At 31.6% G+C, this 16,539-nt stretch overlaps 1 protein-coding gene across 1 annotated transcript; it reads right to left on the bottom strand.

Annotated features, from left to right (window-relative positions):
* Window positions 1–2,216: 2,216 nt before the first annotated feature.
* On the bottom strand, window positions 2,217–2,997 carry LOC115876989 (jerky protein homolog-like). The gene is made up of 2 exons (XM_030893044.1): window positions 2,710–2,997; window positions 2,217–2,519 (listed from the first exon to the last, which is right to left on the bottom strand). Exons 1-2 carry the CDS (start codon window positions 2,995–2,997, stop codon window positions 2,217–2,219), a joined length of 591 nt encoding a protein of 196 aa, XP_030748904.1.
* Window positions 2,998–16,539: the final 13,542 nt, after the last annotated feature.

Raw genomic sequence — 16,539 nt, 5'->3', positions numbered from 1 at the left:
AACCACTGTTTTTTTTTTATTATTTCATTTTTTGTAAATTTAATCTAATACCTATGTTGCCATATTATCAAGAAATTATGTTTTTAACTAAAACTAAAAATCCAAATTTTTCAAAAAATTTCGAATTTTCAAAAATTTTTTTCGCGAAAAACCTCATAGGCGTGTTTCTGAGGCTGAAACAACAATACTACCAGTTAAAATATTTGCATTTATTTCTTGGGACACCCTATATATACATATAGTATATTATATAGAGGCAAAAATCTATATGACGGAACAAAAATTGCATTTCTAACAAATCTATCAAATAAAAAAATAGAAATATGAGAAATGCTTTCCAGCAAAATGGGTAACTAATCCGGAAACTCTAATTAATACTGCCAATTAAGGTCCAGATCTTTTTGGTCATCACAGAACCGAGCCTCGGTAACAATAATTAAAAAATATTTTTGTTACATCAAAACGGTCGAAATCCCTGTTCTAAATAAGTAATGAAGCTATTTCTTATGGTTCTGGTTTTCTCTTTGAAGTTCCTATAATATTTATTAATATGTTGTGTTTTAATAGATACTTACATTTTTAATTCAATATTTAGGTTAAAACTAAAATTTTATGCGAATACTGAATCATTGTCTACCATATTCAAAGTAATATTTTAGGGCATTAGTCTCAAATTCAGTTAAGTTGGTTTATATTGTTTGATGTGAAATTTAAGTTACATATATACTTTTTTCTTTACTTTGTATTATTGTATTCATGTTTGTGTTTGATTACTTAAAAATTTGATACTATTTTCCTTAAAAATCTCAATTTTTTATCCATTTTACTTTAAAAAACCATCCCTTGTTTTCTGATTGATAAACTGCACCACACCTGAACAAAATTAGTCAGTACCGAAAGTAACGAAAACTGAAATCCTGATTCCTAAGAGGCGGTGAATAAATTCCGGTTCCGAAAACAGCCCGGTTCTAAACCATAGTTGCTTGTATAGTATTGATTGTTTGATCAAAGTCGAGTTAGAAGACTTTTAATATCAAAGTTGCATCAATGTAAGCAGGCTGCCTTTCAACTTAATTGGATGCTACGAAACCGTCCAACTCGACTTTGATAAAAAGGTTGACACCATACCAAAGAGCGAGACGCACGCAACATCTATACATATAGGTAACACAATAGGTTTTTTTCGCGAAAAAAGTTTTGAAAAAAAAAATTTTTGTAATTTTTGAAAAATGTTTTGAGTTTTTAATTTTTAGTTAAAAAACATATCTTCATAAATATGGCAACATAGGTAGTAAATTTAATTTACAAGAAAGAAAATCCTGAAAATTTTTTTTTTTCTAAATAAAATACTTATCTCGATTATTTTGAACTTATTTGGATGGGCAAAGAGAAATTATGTTTCTTTTTATCGAGATCTACCAGTCCTGAAAATATTTGCACTTATTTAAGACTCACCCCTATATAATGGCAGCAACCGGTTGACTTGGCCCAAGTACACTTTAACCGTGTCAATCTGGCGTTGCAGATTTAATTGAAAGGAATATCAATAATATTGACAACAAAAGGAATATAACCAACCAAGAAAACAATAAAAAATCTGGTAACACCATCTTGTAGAACAAAAAAGTATCAATGTGAATGTGAAATTTACTTTGTTATATTTATTCAAATAGAACCACAAAAATAAAAATGAAATCAAGAATATTCGGTTTAGTTGCAAAAATGTTTGTGGAATTCATTTAAATTAGACCAAGGATTAGACTTAACTTAGATTAAAAAATAGCAGAAGTTGAAATTAAACAAAATTATCAATAACAATATACAGAAACCCCTGTTATCCGAGTAACGTGGGGGCATCCTCCCCGGATAACTGAAAGTGGATAATCCGATTTATTAAAAATAAGCACCAATACATACATTAAACGGTTTATTAACATTTTTAACATGTAAATACATATAAGTACCTACATATGTAGATACAATCTACATTTTAAAACAGTGAAATAAGTATCTATGCGCTGCTGTTTCATATTGCATCTTCTTTTTCTCGCTGCCATATTTCTCCTTCTGTTAAGAAGAAGCAAATCTGTTGGGGTTGCCTCTGATTGTTGTTCAATATACCTCAGAGCTGTTTCCAGAGAAGCAAAACCTTGATGGGTAATCTTAGTGGAAGACTGTTCATCCACCTCTTCGTCATAGTTATCGTCATCTGATTTTTAGGTTTCGCGAAAGGCGTTCGCTATTTCTTCAATAATCATTTCTTCTTCTAAATCATCTGCTGTAACCCATTCACCAACGTCTTGTCTTGTCACATTTTCGCAACCTTTCAAGTTTTGCATTAATTCTAATAAACTTTCTTCTTCTCCTGTCTCGTTTAAATTTGTACAGGACATTTCTCCACGGCTTTTCCATTTCAAAGCCAATTCATTTAATGGAATATCATCTTCACTGTCATTATAGTCCTCAATATCAATAACTTTCGACCAAGATTTTTGAATAGTGGAACTGCGTACAGAATCCTAAGTTTGACTTACTCCAGTAAATATTTTTAGTGTAATCTTTCTTATCCCAGTGATAATATCCTCTTTTTTTCTGTGCATTCTAGTAGATGTTCAAGATATAAACGCCTATATTTTTTTTTATCTTTTCGAGGACGCCCTGGTCCATTGGTTGCATTATACTGGTTACATTTGGAGGAAAAAAAATTACAATTTCGCCCACGTGGAGTCCTTCTCCAGGGTGAGAGGGAGCATTGTCCATTACCAAAATTGCTTTAATAGGGAGGCTGGTTCTCTTCAAAAATTTAGTCACAGATGGCACGAACTCTTCTTTAAACCAGTTAGTAAATAACGTCGCATCCATCCATGCACTCTTCTGACTTTTGTAATAAACTGGTAGGGCTTTGGGTGAGATGTCTTTTAACGCTCTTGGATGTGCAGACTTGTCAATCACCATAAGTGGAATTTTGTGATTACCAGATGCATTGGAACATGCCATTATGGTTAATCTTTCCTTACTTTTTTTGTGCCCAGGAGCTGATTTTTCCTGTCGAGATGCCAATGTTTTCGATGGAAGCATTTTATAATTCAAACCACTTTCGTCACAGTTATAAATTTGATCACATGTATATCCACAATATTTGATTAGCTTTTTAAAGTCCTGTTTAAATTTTTCAATTGATGACACATCAGCAGAAAGTTTTTCTCCATATATAGTCAGTTGTCGTACACCGTACCGTTTTTTTCAGCGGTCAAGCCATCCAGAACTGCCGGTAAACCTATCTGTCTCTGGAAATTGTTTACTAATCATTATTGCTTTCTGCTGCAATTGATCTTTGCTGAGTAAACCACGTAAATAAAGCTTCGTTAACTTTTTCATAGTCGCCTTTTTTAGGCTTGTTTTATACACCATTCTTCTATTTTAGTGCTGTTTCTGTTCCAATCTCCAACTGTTACCTCACCTACTCCATAATCCCGTGCAACAATTTTAATTGTCTCTCCTGCTTGAATTCTCCTAATGGCTTTTAATTTTTCTTCAATAGGAACGACAATTCTTTTACGTTTGTTTCGTTCCATTATAATACGGCAAACGAAAATTTAAACAAAGCAGTTGGTATACACTTAACTAGAACTCCACCCAGATAAATCAGTAACCCAGAGTACATACGTATACTACTTCTCCCTAGTGAACGCAATAATGAACTGCATTCACTCAAATTTAAGCTAAAAGAGTCCAAAAATATAAATAAGGGGAACCACTCACACGCGCCAAGGAGATTCCCCGTCGGTCCCAACGATTTTAAACGGAAATATGTAAATATACATATAGCATATTTTAGAAGCTCGGTTAATACAGAGCTTAGACGCGCGACCTCGGATAATCAAGGTCTTTAGATTGGATCGGTTAATCCGGAGGTCGTATAATTGCGACTCGGATAATTGGGATTCTACTACATTATATTTATTCAAAAAACCGATAGAAAGACTACGAGGTTTATTAAGAAACAGAACATTTCTAAAATAAGTTGCGCGCAGTTTACCACGCTGCAGTTATGAAGTTGCAGTTTCACTAGGTCGCTGGAGTAGAAAAACAGCTTGTAGCATGCTACTTTTGGCCTGTGTAAGAACACGACACAAAACTTTAGCAGCTACATCACAAAAACTGCGCACTAAAAAACAAATATGTCTGACATCTTTGTAGAATGTAGAATGATATGAGAGGGGGTTAATCTAGGGTTGGCCAATCGTCCTCTACTTCAGAGGACAGTCCTCTTTTTGATTGTACTGTCCTCTTTTCTCACGCGTATCGAAAGTCCTCTTTACAAAACCAACCTAAAAATCGAAAATGACGTCAATGCTTAGTACAATTGCTAATCTGGCAACAGCATTTCTTTTGCTAGCTGCATACTCTTTCATACAGAAAAGAAATATTTACTTACGTACAAGAAATATTGGTGGATGCGTTAGAAAGTAAAAAAGACCATTATCCGTATAATGTTTACCTAACTTTTGGGTAAATTTTCACTAAGAAAATATTTGTGCTTAATTATATTTTAATGACTGTGAGTAAAAAATATTTGAGAACGGTATATAAAAAGGACCATTTTTAAGATACTGCAATCTGACTAGCTAATTAATGAGCCATTTGGAAAAGACGAAAATTTGTCTTGAGGAAACCTGAATGAGCTTACTAGACGAAAATTTTAAAAATGGTTTTAATTTTTATATCTTCGTATCAAATGGCTTTTTGTCTGGAAATGGGACGCAAAATACACCGAAGCTATTTGTTGTTTTTTTCCATCCCGTTGGTGCTCCTGTTTCGGCCGTAACTTATTCCAGACAAACATCTTTTAAGAAGATCCGCCACGACGTCCATTTAAAACCTTTTTAAGCAATTTTAAGAATCTGGAAAAGCGTAGGCGTGGAAAGTAATTAATTAACGGAACATTAAGCAATCCATCAAGGTCTTTAATTCATTTGGCCTCCCTAAGAGTGCGCGGAGCGCTTTTAAAATTAAATCCAAGGCCATTACAAGAATGGAGAACGAGATGACAAACTAATCCGATGATTTTCTTTCGCTTTGTGCCTTGAAAGCCTTAATTTTTTCGTCGGCAGCGGATTTCAAAGAGAATTTTTAGCGAAAAGGTAAAACGTCTCCAGTTTAATGGAATATTGAAAGTCTTAAGTAAAATAATGTGGCACGTTAAAAATGTCTATAATACAGGAAGGAAATATTGAAAAACGGTTTCAATATGTGCACAATTCTTTTTTTTAATTAATTACAACACCTACTCTACAAAATTTTATCTATAGGCTCGGTCCTCGGTCCCATTGCTACCACCACCATCGGCACGGAGAATATCGTAAACAACCGGCCTGTACAAATACACAGATTTAAATAGTTGAGTAGATATGCGAAAGAAAGTTTATATAATTATTCTAAAAGTGTTAGAAAGTATAATTTGTGAAAATTCTAAAACTTAATATTTTCATAACTTCAGGCCTAACTTGTATTATAATTTACTAGTGTGCAAAAATTCCGCGACTTCGTTCGCGTCGAATTAATCATTTGTAATGGTGATGTTAAAGCAAAGCAAGAATTTCCTTTAAGATACAAACTGGATAAAATTTTCTCACATTTCTGTTAGCATGAGAAAAAAACATATGGCGATATTAATATATAACTTGGTAATATTTGAGGAGTAGTTTCATCTCGTTGGAATTTGACTTTCGAAAAATCCCTTTACCAAAAATAAGCTTTTTACGTCAAGCAGTTTAAGCAGAATTGTGGTTAATGAATTACCCAACTTTTTGGATCACCCTGTATGATTTTTTAAAAATTTCAAAATATGTAAAAAACAAAATAAATTATGCGTGTCCAAGCGTTTTCCCGAAAGACTAAAAACCTCTACACCCCACAGTCAATCCGTTTGCCAAAAATCAGCTTTAAACGTCAAGCAGTTCAAGCAGAATCGTGATTACTCAGTGGTCATATTTTATGAAACACCCTGTATAATTTTTTAAAAAATCTTAAAATATGTAAAACAACAAAATAAAATATACGTGTTTTAGAAAAACTCACTAGCTTTCCGAAAAACTCACTGGTTTTTAAATAAAAAATATTCTAATATTTGAGGGGTGATTTCACCCCCTTAGAATTCTAGTTTCGAAAAATCCCTTCTTATCGAACCTCTACACCCTAAAGTCAATCCGTTTTCCAAAAATCAGCTTTTTACGTCGAGCGCTTTAACCTGTATACATTTTTAAAAAATCTTAAAATATGTAAAAAAACTAAATAAAATATACGTGTTTAAGCGTTTTTTCGGAAACTTGACCTTTTTTAAATAAAAAATATTGTAATATTTGAGGGGTGGTGTCACCCCCTTGAAACTGGAATTTCGAAAATCCCTTCTTATCGAACCTATACACTCTAGAATCAACCTGTATGCCAAAATTGAGCTTCTTACGTTGAATGGTTTGAGCAGGATCGTGATTAATCAGTGAGTCAGTCACTTATACAGGGTGTTTCAAAACAAATGCGAAAAACTTCAGGGGGTGATTCCTTGTTCAAAATAAAGGGTAGTTTGCTTCATAAACGTTGGGTCAACAGTCAACCATTAGGGAGATATCGCGGTACAAAGATGGCGGAAAAATAATGTTCTTATTTTTTATCTTGAAAACGAAAAGAGATAGACTAATGAAATTTTATGGAAGCATTACTGTTATGAAAACACACTTTCTGGTAATTTTTTCACTTTTTTAAAATGAGTGGAAGGGGTTGAAATAAACTACCCCTATCATCATCGAAATTTAAAGAAAAATCTTATCAAACACATGCAAAAAAATTAATTTGGATAGTTTAGTTTGTTTAGAAACTTTTTTATCTCTTTTATTTTTTTATAAAACTCACCGATTTGAAATTAAAAAATAAAATGTAAAGTATTACATATCAGGACTAAAAATATTTTTAGATTAAGAATCTAGTGATAATAATGATAATAATCTAGATAATAACGTATTGCAGTAGGGTATTGTCAAATAAAACAATATTAGAAACATCCTAAAAGTGACAGCGGCCGACTAGATTTTTTCCTAAAAAAATTACAGCTGCCCACTAGATTCTTTATCTAAAAATGTTTTTTGTCCTGACATGTAATGCTTTACATTTTATTTTTTAATTTCAAATCGGTGAGTTTTATGAAAAACACAAGAGATAAAAAAGTTTCTAAATAAACTAAACTATCAAAATTATTTTTTTGCATGTGTTTGATAAGATTTTTTTAAATTTCATTAACAAGAATAATAGGGGTAGTTTATTTCAACCCCTTCCACTCATTTTAAAAAAGAAAAAATGACCAGAAAGTGTGTTTTCATAACAGTAATGCTTCCGTAAAATTTCATTAGTCTATCTCTTTTCGTTTTCAAGATAAAAAATAAAAACATTATTTTTCCGCCATCTTTTACCGCGATATCTCCCTAATGGTTGACTTTTTGACCCAACGTTTATAAAGCAAACTACCCTTTTCGCATTTGTTTTGAAACACCCTGTATATTAGTATAGATTATTGAAGTTAAAAAAAACTTTTTAGATGAGTTCAACTACGGTAGCGAGCATTGTTTTAATCACCGGTTTTGCTAGTGAGGCATATTGAGGCTAAAGGTACAAAGGTACATTATAATTCTAGAAGATGTTCATAAAACATTTAATCACTTGTTGATTAATAAAAGTATACCATTAATATTGCAAATTATATTTTATTCTCTCATAGTATATGCCTACTTAATTTTTTGATAATGTAATAAGCACTTTGTTTACTCACTTGTTTCTTCATACTGCTTGAATCCATTTTTGCTTTTGATCAAATCGGTGTTAGAAACTATGAAGCTATAAAATGTTGTTTCGAGAAAGTTTAATATTCGGGAAAGGTGAGTTATTGAATATCATTGTCTAATTACGCTCTCCTCTATGCGTTAACATTTTTTCGGCAATTTTATTAACATTTGAAATTGTCACCACACTGCGACGCGACGCGACGCCTAGTTCGGATTCTTTTTCACTTAATTTTCACTACCCGAAACAACGTTATATCAAACAAACCTCGTACCTGAGTGTTTTATAGATTTATAGATTCAATAATGGCACTAGTAAAAACTCAAATACTTAAATATTAAGACAAAGCCACTACTTTAATATTATTTCGATGCAATCGACATAAACGGTAACATTAGGACTAAGTGAAATACCTCATACCCGGCACTTCAAATTTCTTCTATACCGAGCGCTGCCGTCGGAATTTTTAAAATTAACTGAAATGCTCCAAGCCTGTATTCTGGTACTATTAAGTAATTATTTACAAATCTGCAACTATTATCATTTATCAAAAAATATAATAATAATATTTTCGTGTTTATATAAACAGCTAAGGGAATTTCCATCACCAAAGATTTTTTGGAATTTTTTAATTAAAGAACCATCGTGACACGTTTATCTCCACTCGACATTCTTGTCCAAAAATAAAATACAAAAGGTATATTCTACTACAAAAAAAAGATGAAATAAATCATTTTCCTGGTGTATGCAGGAACATAGAAATACAAAGCTACCCTCTTTTTAATAAATTTAAAGGCTTGTCTTTTATCGAAAAAAACGTCCTCTTATAATGAATTTAAGCAAAAAAAAATCATAAAATGTAGGGGTTTTTATATTTTCTTTTATAACTTTTCTATCCAATCGTAATTTTCAAAAACAATGCATGCTCTTTCAATTTGCTTATTAAAATTAAAAAAAAATAAATCAGGCAAAATAATATTTAGTACCTAAAGCTCAGGACAACTTTAATATTGAAAAAAAAATTAAGATCACTATTTTTCGGTTATTCCTAGTTACCATATTTTAAATGAAAAACAACTTAAAAAATATATTAACCCCTATCCGCTAACAAACGTCTATACGACCCCGGTAACTATATATTTTATATTTCAACGTGACAACGCAGGATAATGCACAGTGGTCAGCTAGGTACATCTCGGAGATGTGATGACCACTTTTGCTAACTTAGCGATTTTTTTTTCAGTTTAGCGGGAAAAAATATAATTTAGCGGCTAGCGGAATTTAAATTCTAAAAAACATTTTTTTTCAACATTTGGCCCAATAATCGTGTAATTATCATATATTCTCATACGAGTAGGTAGTACCTATAGTACCTGCCTAGAATCTTCGTAGATCCGAAATCAGTCTCATCAAAAATAAAAGTTCGTAAAAAATGTTTATACCAGATGCGTCTCAAAAGTGGCTCACTCCTATAACTTTTTTATTTTTTCAGTTATAAAAACGAGATTTGATATGTATATATGACCTAAATTAGGATTAATTGACGTATTCAATTGTTTTCATTCACTTCCTGTTTCACCGGAAATTACTACAACTTTTGATTTTTAAATGGCACCCTCGCTATTTTTTTACTTCTTTTAACAATCTGAATTGAATGACATATCATATGTCAACTTTTGACATTTTCGCATATGGTTTATTTAAAATTATAACTTGCGGTTCGTAACGAAAATTTGACTCCAAATACAAATTATTCATAAAAAATGCTTTTTACAAATATGATAATGAACCACCCTCGTTCCATTTGAAAAAATTGAGATATGATTAAAATACGATTTGAGTATTTTCTAACTGGTCAGACAAGACACTAAAAACATTAGATAAATAAATAAATAAATAAATGCTTTTATTGTCAAAAATTTTTCAATTTTTTTGTTATTTTTTTATAAACAAAGTAAAAATAACAAGGTGCCACAAACAAACAAACAAAGATATTACAAAACATTATGTTAATATTGTCGTCTTATTGTTAAAATAAACATATATAAATGTTTACAATGTCAAAGAACAAAAAATTAAAATAATATTCCAAAATATTTAGCCAGTTTATAGTAAAATATCAATGACCTCTAAATAAATTAATTTCGATGTCATTAGTAAATATAGCAATAGCAAACATTAGGACCAGTGTTTCAAGATCAAATCTGATTTTCAAATATAATTCATTTACGGCGTAGAAAGCCTTGTCTAGTAAATAAGAGTTCAATGCTTTGCGAATGAAAAATGCATGTTATGGATTTGATTTTCAAATGGCAGGTGATTGCATTTTTTCGCTGAGTTGTATAATATTGAACTTTTACCTAACTCTGAGCGTGGGGTAGGTAGATAAAGATCTTGTCTGCGTTTCTGAGTGGTTAAGTGTGAGATGGCCTTTCTTGAGAAGCTGATACATGTTTACGTATTAGGCAAACGGATTCAAATATAAATAAGGAAGGAAGAGTCAATATTTTTAATTCTCTAAAAAGCCCCGGCAATGAGTTCTGCTGTTTAGTCCCAGTGAATATCGAACAGCTCTCTGGAGCTTGAAAATGCGGTCAAATTGAGCCGCACAACACGTACCCCTGAATGGAAGCGGCATACCTGAGGTGCGACTCAAAAGTGCATAATAAAACAGTTCTAGCCACTGACAAGTTAAGCCCCTTAGAAACAGACCTTAATGCAAAAACAGGCAGAGCTCAATTTTTTTCGACAAAGCTTCGATATGTATGTCCCATTTCAGAGAATTGTCCACAACAAGCCCTAAGAATTTTAGGGACGGCCGACGTCAATGGTGGTGTTGTCAAGTACAAAAGGCTGCAACGAGTTTTTATACGACAAAGCCTTAGTTTTAGAAATGTTGAGACCCAGGAGGTTCGAATCGCACCAAGATTTAATGGTGATTAAGTCATTTGATATAATCCCATGAAGTGCCGCGATGTCTTTGTTGCTCCAAGAGAAGCTAGTGTCGTCCGCAAAAGACATATTTTGCCACTGATGTTTATGTTAGCAATGTCGCTAATAAAAAGAAGAAACAAAATAGGGCCTATAGTACTGAGCCTTGTGGTGCTCCACATTCTATTGGCTTGTTAGAAGACAACGTGGTATCCACCCTAACAAGTTGACTTCTGTTGCTCAGATACGACTTAAACCATTCGAGAGATGATCCCCTGAACCCATAGTGCTGCAGTTTATTAATTAGATCTCATGATTTTACACAATCGAACGCCTTAGAAAATCACAGAAAATTGCTGCGATCAAATCCTATTTTTCCAAGGCCTGTTTAAAAATTAGTGTTTTTAACATAGCCATGACAGTCTAGATTGAATTTTAAAATACGATTTATTAAGCGAGAATGTGAAAAGTTGGTATAATATGTCATTCTATTCAGAATGTCATTTTCACCGCATAAAGTAAAAAAATACTGAGAGTGCCATTTTGAAAATCAAAAGTTGTAGTACTTTCCGATGAAACAGGAAGTGATTAAAACAATTGAATACATCAATCAATCATCCTAATTGATGTCATATACTAACATACAAATTCTCGTTTTTTTTATCTGGAAAATAAAAGCTATAGGGGGTGAGCCACTTTGAGACGCACCCGGTATTGTGTTTACTGCATATTTAAATTACGTTTTGATGCATAAATTCGTCGAAACCCTTAGCTTATTTTTGAAATAATTTAAAATATAATAGAATTAAGTCTAATTACTAATTATAACTTAAGAATTTTAATATTTTAACCATCTCGACAATAACCAACTTTTTGTTATCAAGATGGCGTTTTAAACGGCTACTGACATATTATGTGATAATATTTTAATTTTAAATATGCACGGAATATACTGTAATACAGGTGGCGCACCTCATTCGCTTCGGTTGATTATACGAAAACGAAAAGATGTAGAAACAAAATATTTTATGGGTATATGTGGGGAGGCAATGTGGCACAATTTAAAATTATTATGAAATATACAGGGTGTTTCAAAACCAAGATCCATACCAAAGTTATATTTTTTCTTATGGAACAACCTGTGGTTTTATTTCATTTTGGATTCTTAAGTCCAAAAAAGACATTTATTATAAGGGTTAAATATCTTTAAATCTTATTTTTGAGATATTTGAAGATATTTAAATTTGTATGCTACAAGAAAATAGATTATGTACCTTTTACATTACTTTTCAGAATTAATTTTATGCTGAGTTAAAAAGGTAGGGAAATAAACTTTATAGAAAAATGTTATTGCTTCCTTAAATTTATACAGGGTATCAAAAATTGCTGATCTATTTCAAGAATAGACATAACAACTTCCCTATTTCAAATACAACACCCTGTATTTTTTTTAAATAACTCCTTAAAGCAGATTCAAATGCTCTTCAAACTACATTAGGGTTTCCTATACCTAACTAGCTCAGATTTTCAATAAAGATCAATTTTTTAATAAAATGGCAAACCAAGAGCTAGTGTCGTCATGGCAAGTTTCTATAACAGTTAAGTAGTATTATTTTCAAAATCGAAATTAGTTCATGGACTTATTTAAATTATACCAGACTTCATTTTCATTTAATTCTATTCATATTAGTTTAATAAATAATATTTAGTAAATATGTATTTATTATACTATCAAGAAAAACGAATAAGTAGCGTTCTTTGATTTATTTTACGATGACTTGTAGATATAGATATGGATTTTCTATAAAAGACCCAATCATGGCAAATTCATTTTCTTCACTTTCAACGACAGATTTCTGCCTAATAGTTTCTAAAAAAACACAAACCACACTACCATCTTTGCGAAATAGGACAAGTAGTTTTCAAAGGAACGCTATCAGGAATATTCCTATTTGGATTTCTTTAAGCATAAGCCCTTGAGGTTAAGAAGCTAACAATTTTTCACAAAATAAAATCACACAGTAACATATCTATTCGTCCACCAGCAGATACTGCTTTATTTTTCTTGATAAAATAATAAATACTTATTTATTAAACTATTGTAGGTAAATTTAAGTAAACTGTTATAAATTATATATAATAATGTCCATAAACTAATGTCGACTTTGGAAATAGTTACTAACTGTCACTATAAAATTGCCATAGCGGTACCAGCCATATTGACTGCAATTTGTAGTTAACATGATTTCAACTATTTCTGACAATAACTAACTTTTTGTTATCAAGATGACATTTTAGATGGCAACTGACATATATGTCATAATTTTTAAATTTAAAATATGTATGTAATATACCCAAATTACTATAATGCAACTTTATATAAAGAAATTGATGAGCATATCATGTCAAAGCGTCTAATAATATAGTTTAAAACAATGAATATTGAAATTAAAATTAAAAAAGTTAGGCGCGACTATGACCGATTACTACGACTATGACTACTACTTATGACCGATGACACTTCTAGTGTTTGTTCGCACGGTAAATCTTTTACTCCCGTTTATGGTCATTAAAGAAAAGTTCTAAAGGGAATGTTCTGTGATGTTATGATTCGTCGAGAAAAATTGTGGTTAGAAATCAAATGTTGATTGTTTGATAAGCTAAATATTGGGCTTTCTATGGATAAAGAGATACCGCCAGCTGTTGCTAGGATATTATTCTGTTAATTTTAATTGTGTTTTCTAGATATTGTATGATCGTAACCAAAAGCTTCATTCAGAGCCTCGCAATTAGAAGAATAAATGAGTGGTTTCAATTAGCGTAGAAGTTTGTTCCTCTAATTTGAATGTAAGCTTTCAAAACGTCAAATAGTGATAGGAATTTTCAATCAGTGGAAATAGTTAATAAAATTTTGACTTTTCCACTAATTATACTTCAAAATTTGCGAATGTCATTTTGGCCTTGATTATCATCCGTCAAGAGAAAATGTAGTTAGAGACAAAAAGTTTATGTTTTATACAAGTTTCCGGAAGTTTCTCTATGGATACAACTGATTACGGCAAGTTGCCAGAATATTCTATTAATTTTAATTGTGCTTTTAATTGTGAATGATCGTAAAGTAAAAGTATAAAGTAATTGAAACAATCCACTTATTCCACTAATTGCAGACTTCTCAATGAACCTGTAATGTGAATAATTAATATTTTCAATAAAGTGGTATTTGCACTAAAAAATTATTTCTGCATAACTCAAATTATACTCAATAGAATTCCAAAAATTACATAAATTGACATACATGCTACATATGTAAAAAAGTGTAATCAATAGGTATGACAAAGATAACAATCCGGAAAAATGTTACATTTATCCATATCTGATGAGCACCTATACGAGATTTTATATAAAATTTACCCTGGACAGACTAAAAGAAATATAGTTTGGTATAGCTACATTTAGTACATGACTATTTAAAATCAAGTACTTTTTGTGAGTGAAAAAAATAGATTGTTTTCTAATACACTGCGTGTTGTCTCTAAAGTAAATATCAGATCCGTTGTAATAGCGATAAGATCTTTTCAAAAACATCACCATAAACGCGCTCTCGTGTTTAAACGTATAACAGTATTTGTCTTGATCTCGAAAAAAAAGTAAAATAAAAGCGGTACAGTTTTGCGAGCTCAACACACACGTCGGCACCCCCCGGGCAGGTGACAGCCAAGCACAAAGCCCCGGCAATCGGCACATGCTATTTTTTCTAGCCGAAACCCTCAAAAAATGATTGCGAGGGGGCCGGCCCGGCGCTTTTTCCACTTTTTTACGTTTTTTCGAAGTCTCAACTTAAAGTTTCAGCGTAGGTCGTAACACGAAACACGGTCCTAGGGCCGTACCATCTCAGAAATCATATGTTGATACGGCGTTCGGTGACAGCTTCAGTCGGGAGATATCATTGGGGGTTGTGAAAGAGCAAAGGGGTTGTTGCTGTTCTAAAAAGGGGGAAAGGGAGGCTCGTGCTGCAGCTACGAAGTGTGCGGTTTCTGCTTTAATGAATTTCTAGACGGACGAGAGAAATAAAAGGGTATAAATTATGCTTTCGACTTTTTGTGCGCCGATGAGAAATTAGGTTTCTGTGGTTATTAGTTCGCCACCCCGGTGCTCTAAAAGTGAATTTTATGAGGGCTGTTCTTTATATTTGCGGATTTAGATCAAAATAGAATCTTGAATTGAATTAAGCCTTAATATAAATTAGATCAATTTCCCAATAAAATATGTTAGATAGGTACTTTTAAACTCTTCAATTTGAAGAAATAATATTATGAATTAATTTAACTCCATATATATGTAAAATGTCAACTCCCATTTATATATCTGGATAAAAATATAAGTAATATGATATATGTAGCTAAAATAAGCTTAATTAATTAGCTTTTCTTTGAATGTGGTAGACAATGATTCAGTATTGGAAATAAAAGAATTTCGATCTCCATTTCGGCCAGAAGGATCACTGACTGTTATCAAGTGTAAACTGGAGTTTACAACGAAACAATGTTTTAATCAAAATAAATAAAAGACAATGGAATTACTTAATTACCTTCTACAAATATAATCATTTAATATTCCCAATCACGCGTGTAGATATATGATATATGTGTGCTGTTTTTTTTTTATTTCTTGGGATAATTAATGGTTAGCGATATGGTAAACTAAAGGTATTTTAAGTTAACGCCTCCTTTTTGCTGCTAGGTCTAATCCAGACGGGTCCTACTCTTTAACGCAGGGACTCCTAATTAGGGGTGGTTCCTAGACAAATTAGGAACCCACAGTAATGTAACGGTCGATCCAAAACTAATAACACGATAACGTAAAACCAGAATACGTGCTAGAGGATAAAGATTTGTCTAAACATATCAACCAAATGACTCGTTGCGGAGAACCTCTATACATAAGGACTTTCTTGTTTGAGGGACTGCATCTTCTTCTTTTGTACCGAGTACCAAAGAGCTCCGTCACGTTGGAACACTCTTTAAAGTAAACATTTCGTTTTTTGGCTTATTATCAACTACAAACGACGCAGTTGATTGTAGTAAATTCATTTTTTTATAAAATTAATAATTAGTCAACCAAAAATATTGTTTTTAACAAAATCTCCAAAATAGTTTGTTGTTTTATGTAGTAGCAAAAAAACAATAAAGTTTCTTGAATTATAAATTGTAGTAAAATTTGGAAATTAACATAGTTTCACATAATATCTTTAGTTGTACACAAACTATAAACGATGCAATTGATTGCAGTAAATTCAATTTTTTTACTTACTAAAAAACTATTTAAAAAAAAAAAAAAAAAAAAAAAAAAGAAAAATATTGTTTAACAAGTCGCCAAAATCACTTGTAGTTTTATGACTGTGTCTAATGAAAGTTTCTGAATTAGTGAATTGTAGTAAAATTTGGAAATTAGCATAGTTTGACATAATGTCTTAGTTGTATACAAACTACAAACGACGCCATTGATTGTAGTAAATTCAATTTTTTTTGTAGTGCTAATAATTAGTCAGAAAAAAGTAAACAATGTGTGATACAACTAAGACATTATGTCAAACTATGTTAATTTCCAAATTTACTATACTTTACTAATTCCAAGAAACTTGCATTGAGTTTTTTTGCTATTACATAAAACTACAAACGATTTTGAAGATTTTAGACATTTGTTAAAAACAATATTTTTTCTCTTTATTACATTGAGCTCAATTGTTTACCTTTTTCTGACTAATTATTATTAGTACTA

Source organism: Sitophilus oryzae, unplaced genomic scaffold (genome assembly GCF_002938485.1).
Source record: "Sitophilus oryzae breed Bouriz unplaced genomic scaffold, Soryzae_2.0 scaffold_1441_pilon_pilon, whole genome shotgun sequence".
Classification (NCBI taxonomy): Eukaryota; Metazoa; Arthropoda; class Insecta; order Coleoptera; family Curculionidae; genus Sitophilus; species Sitophilus oryzae.
The sequence above is the reverse complement of the archived record's forward strand: the minus strand, read 5'-3'. Positions and strand labels throughout refer to the sequence as shown.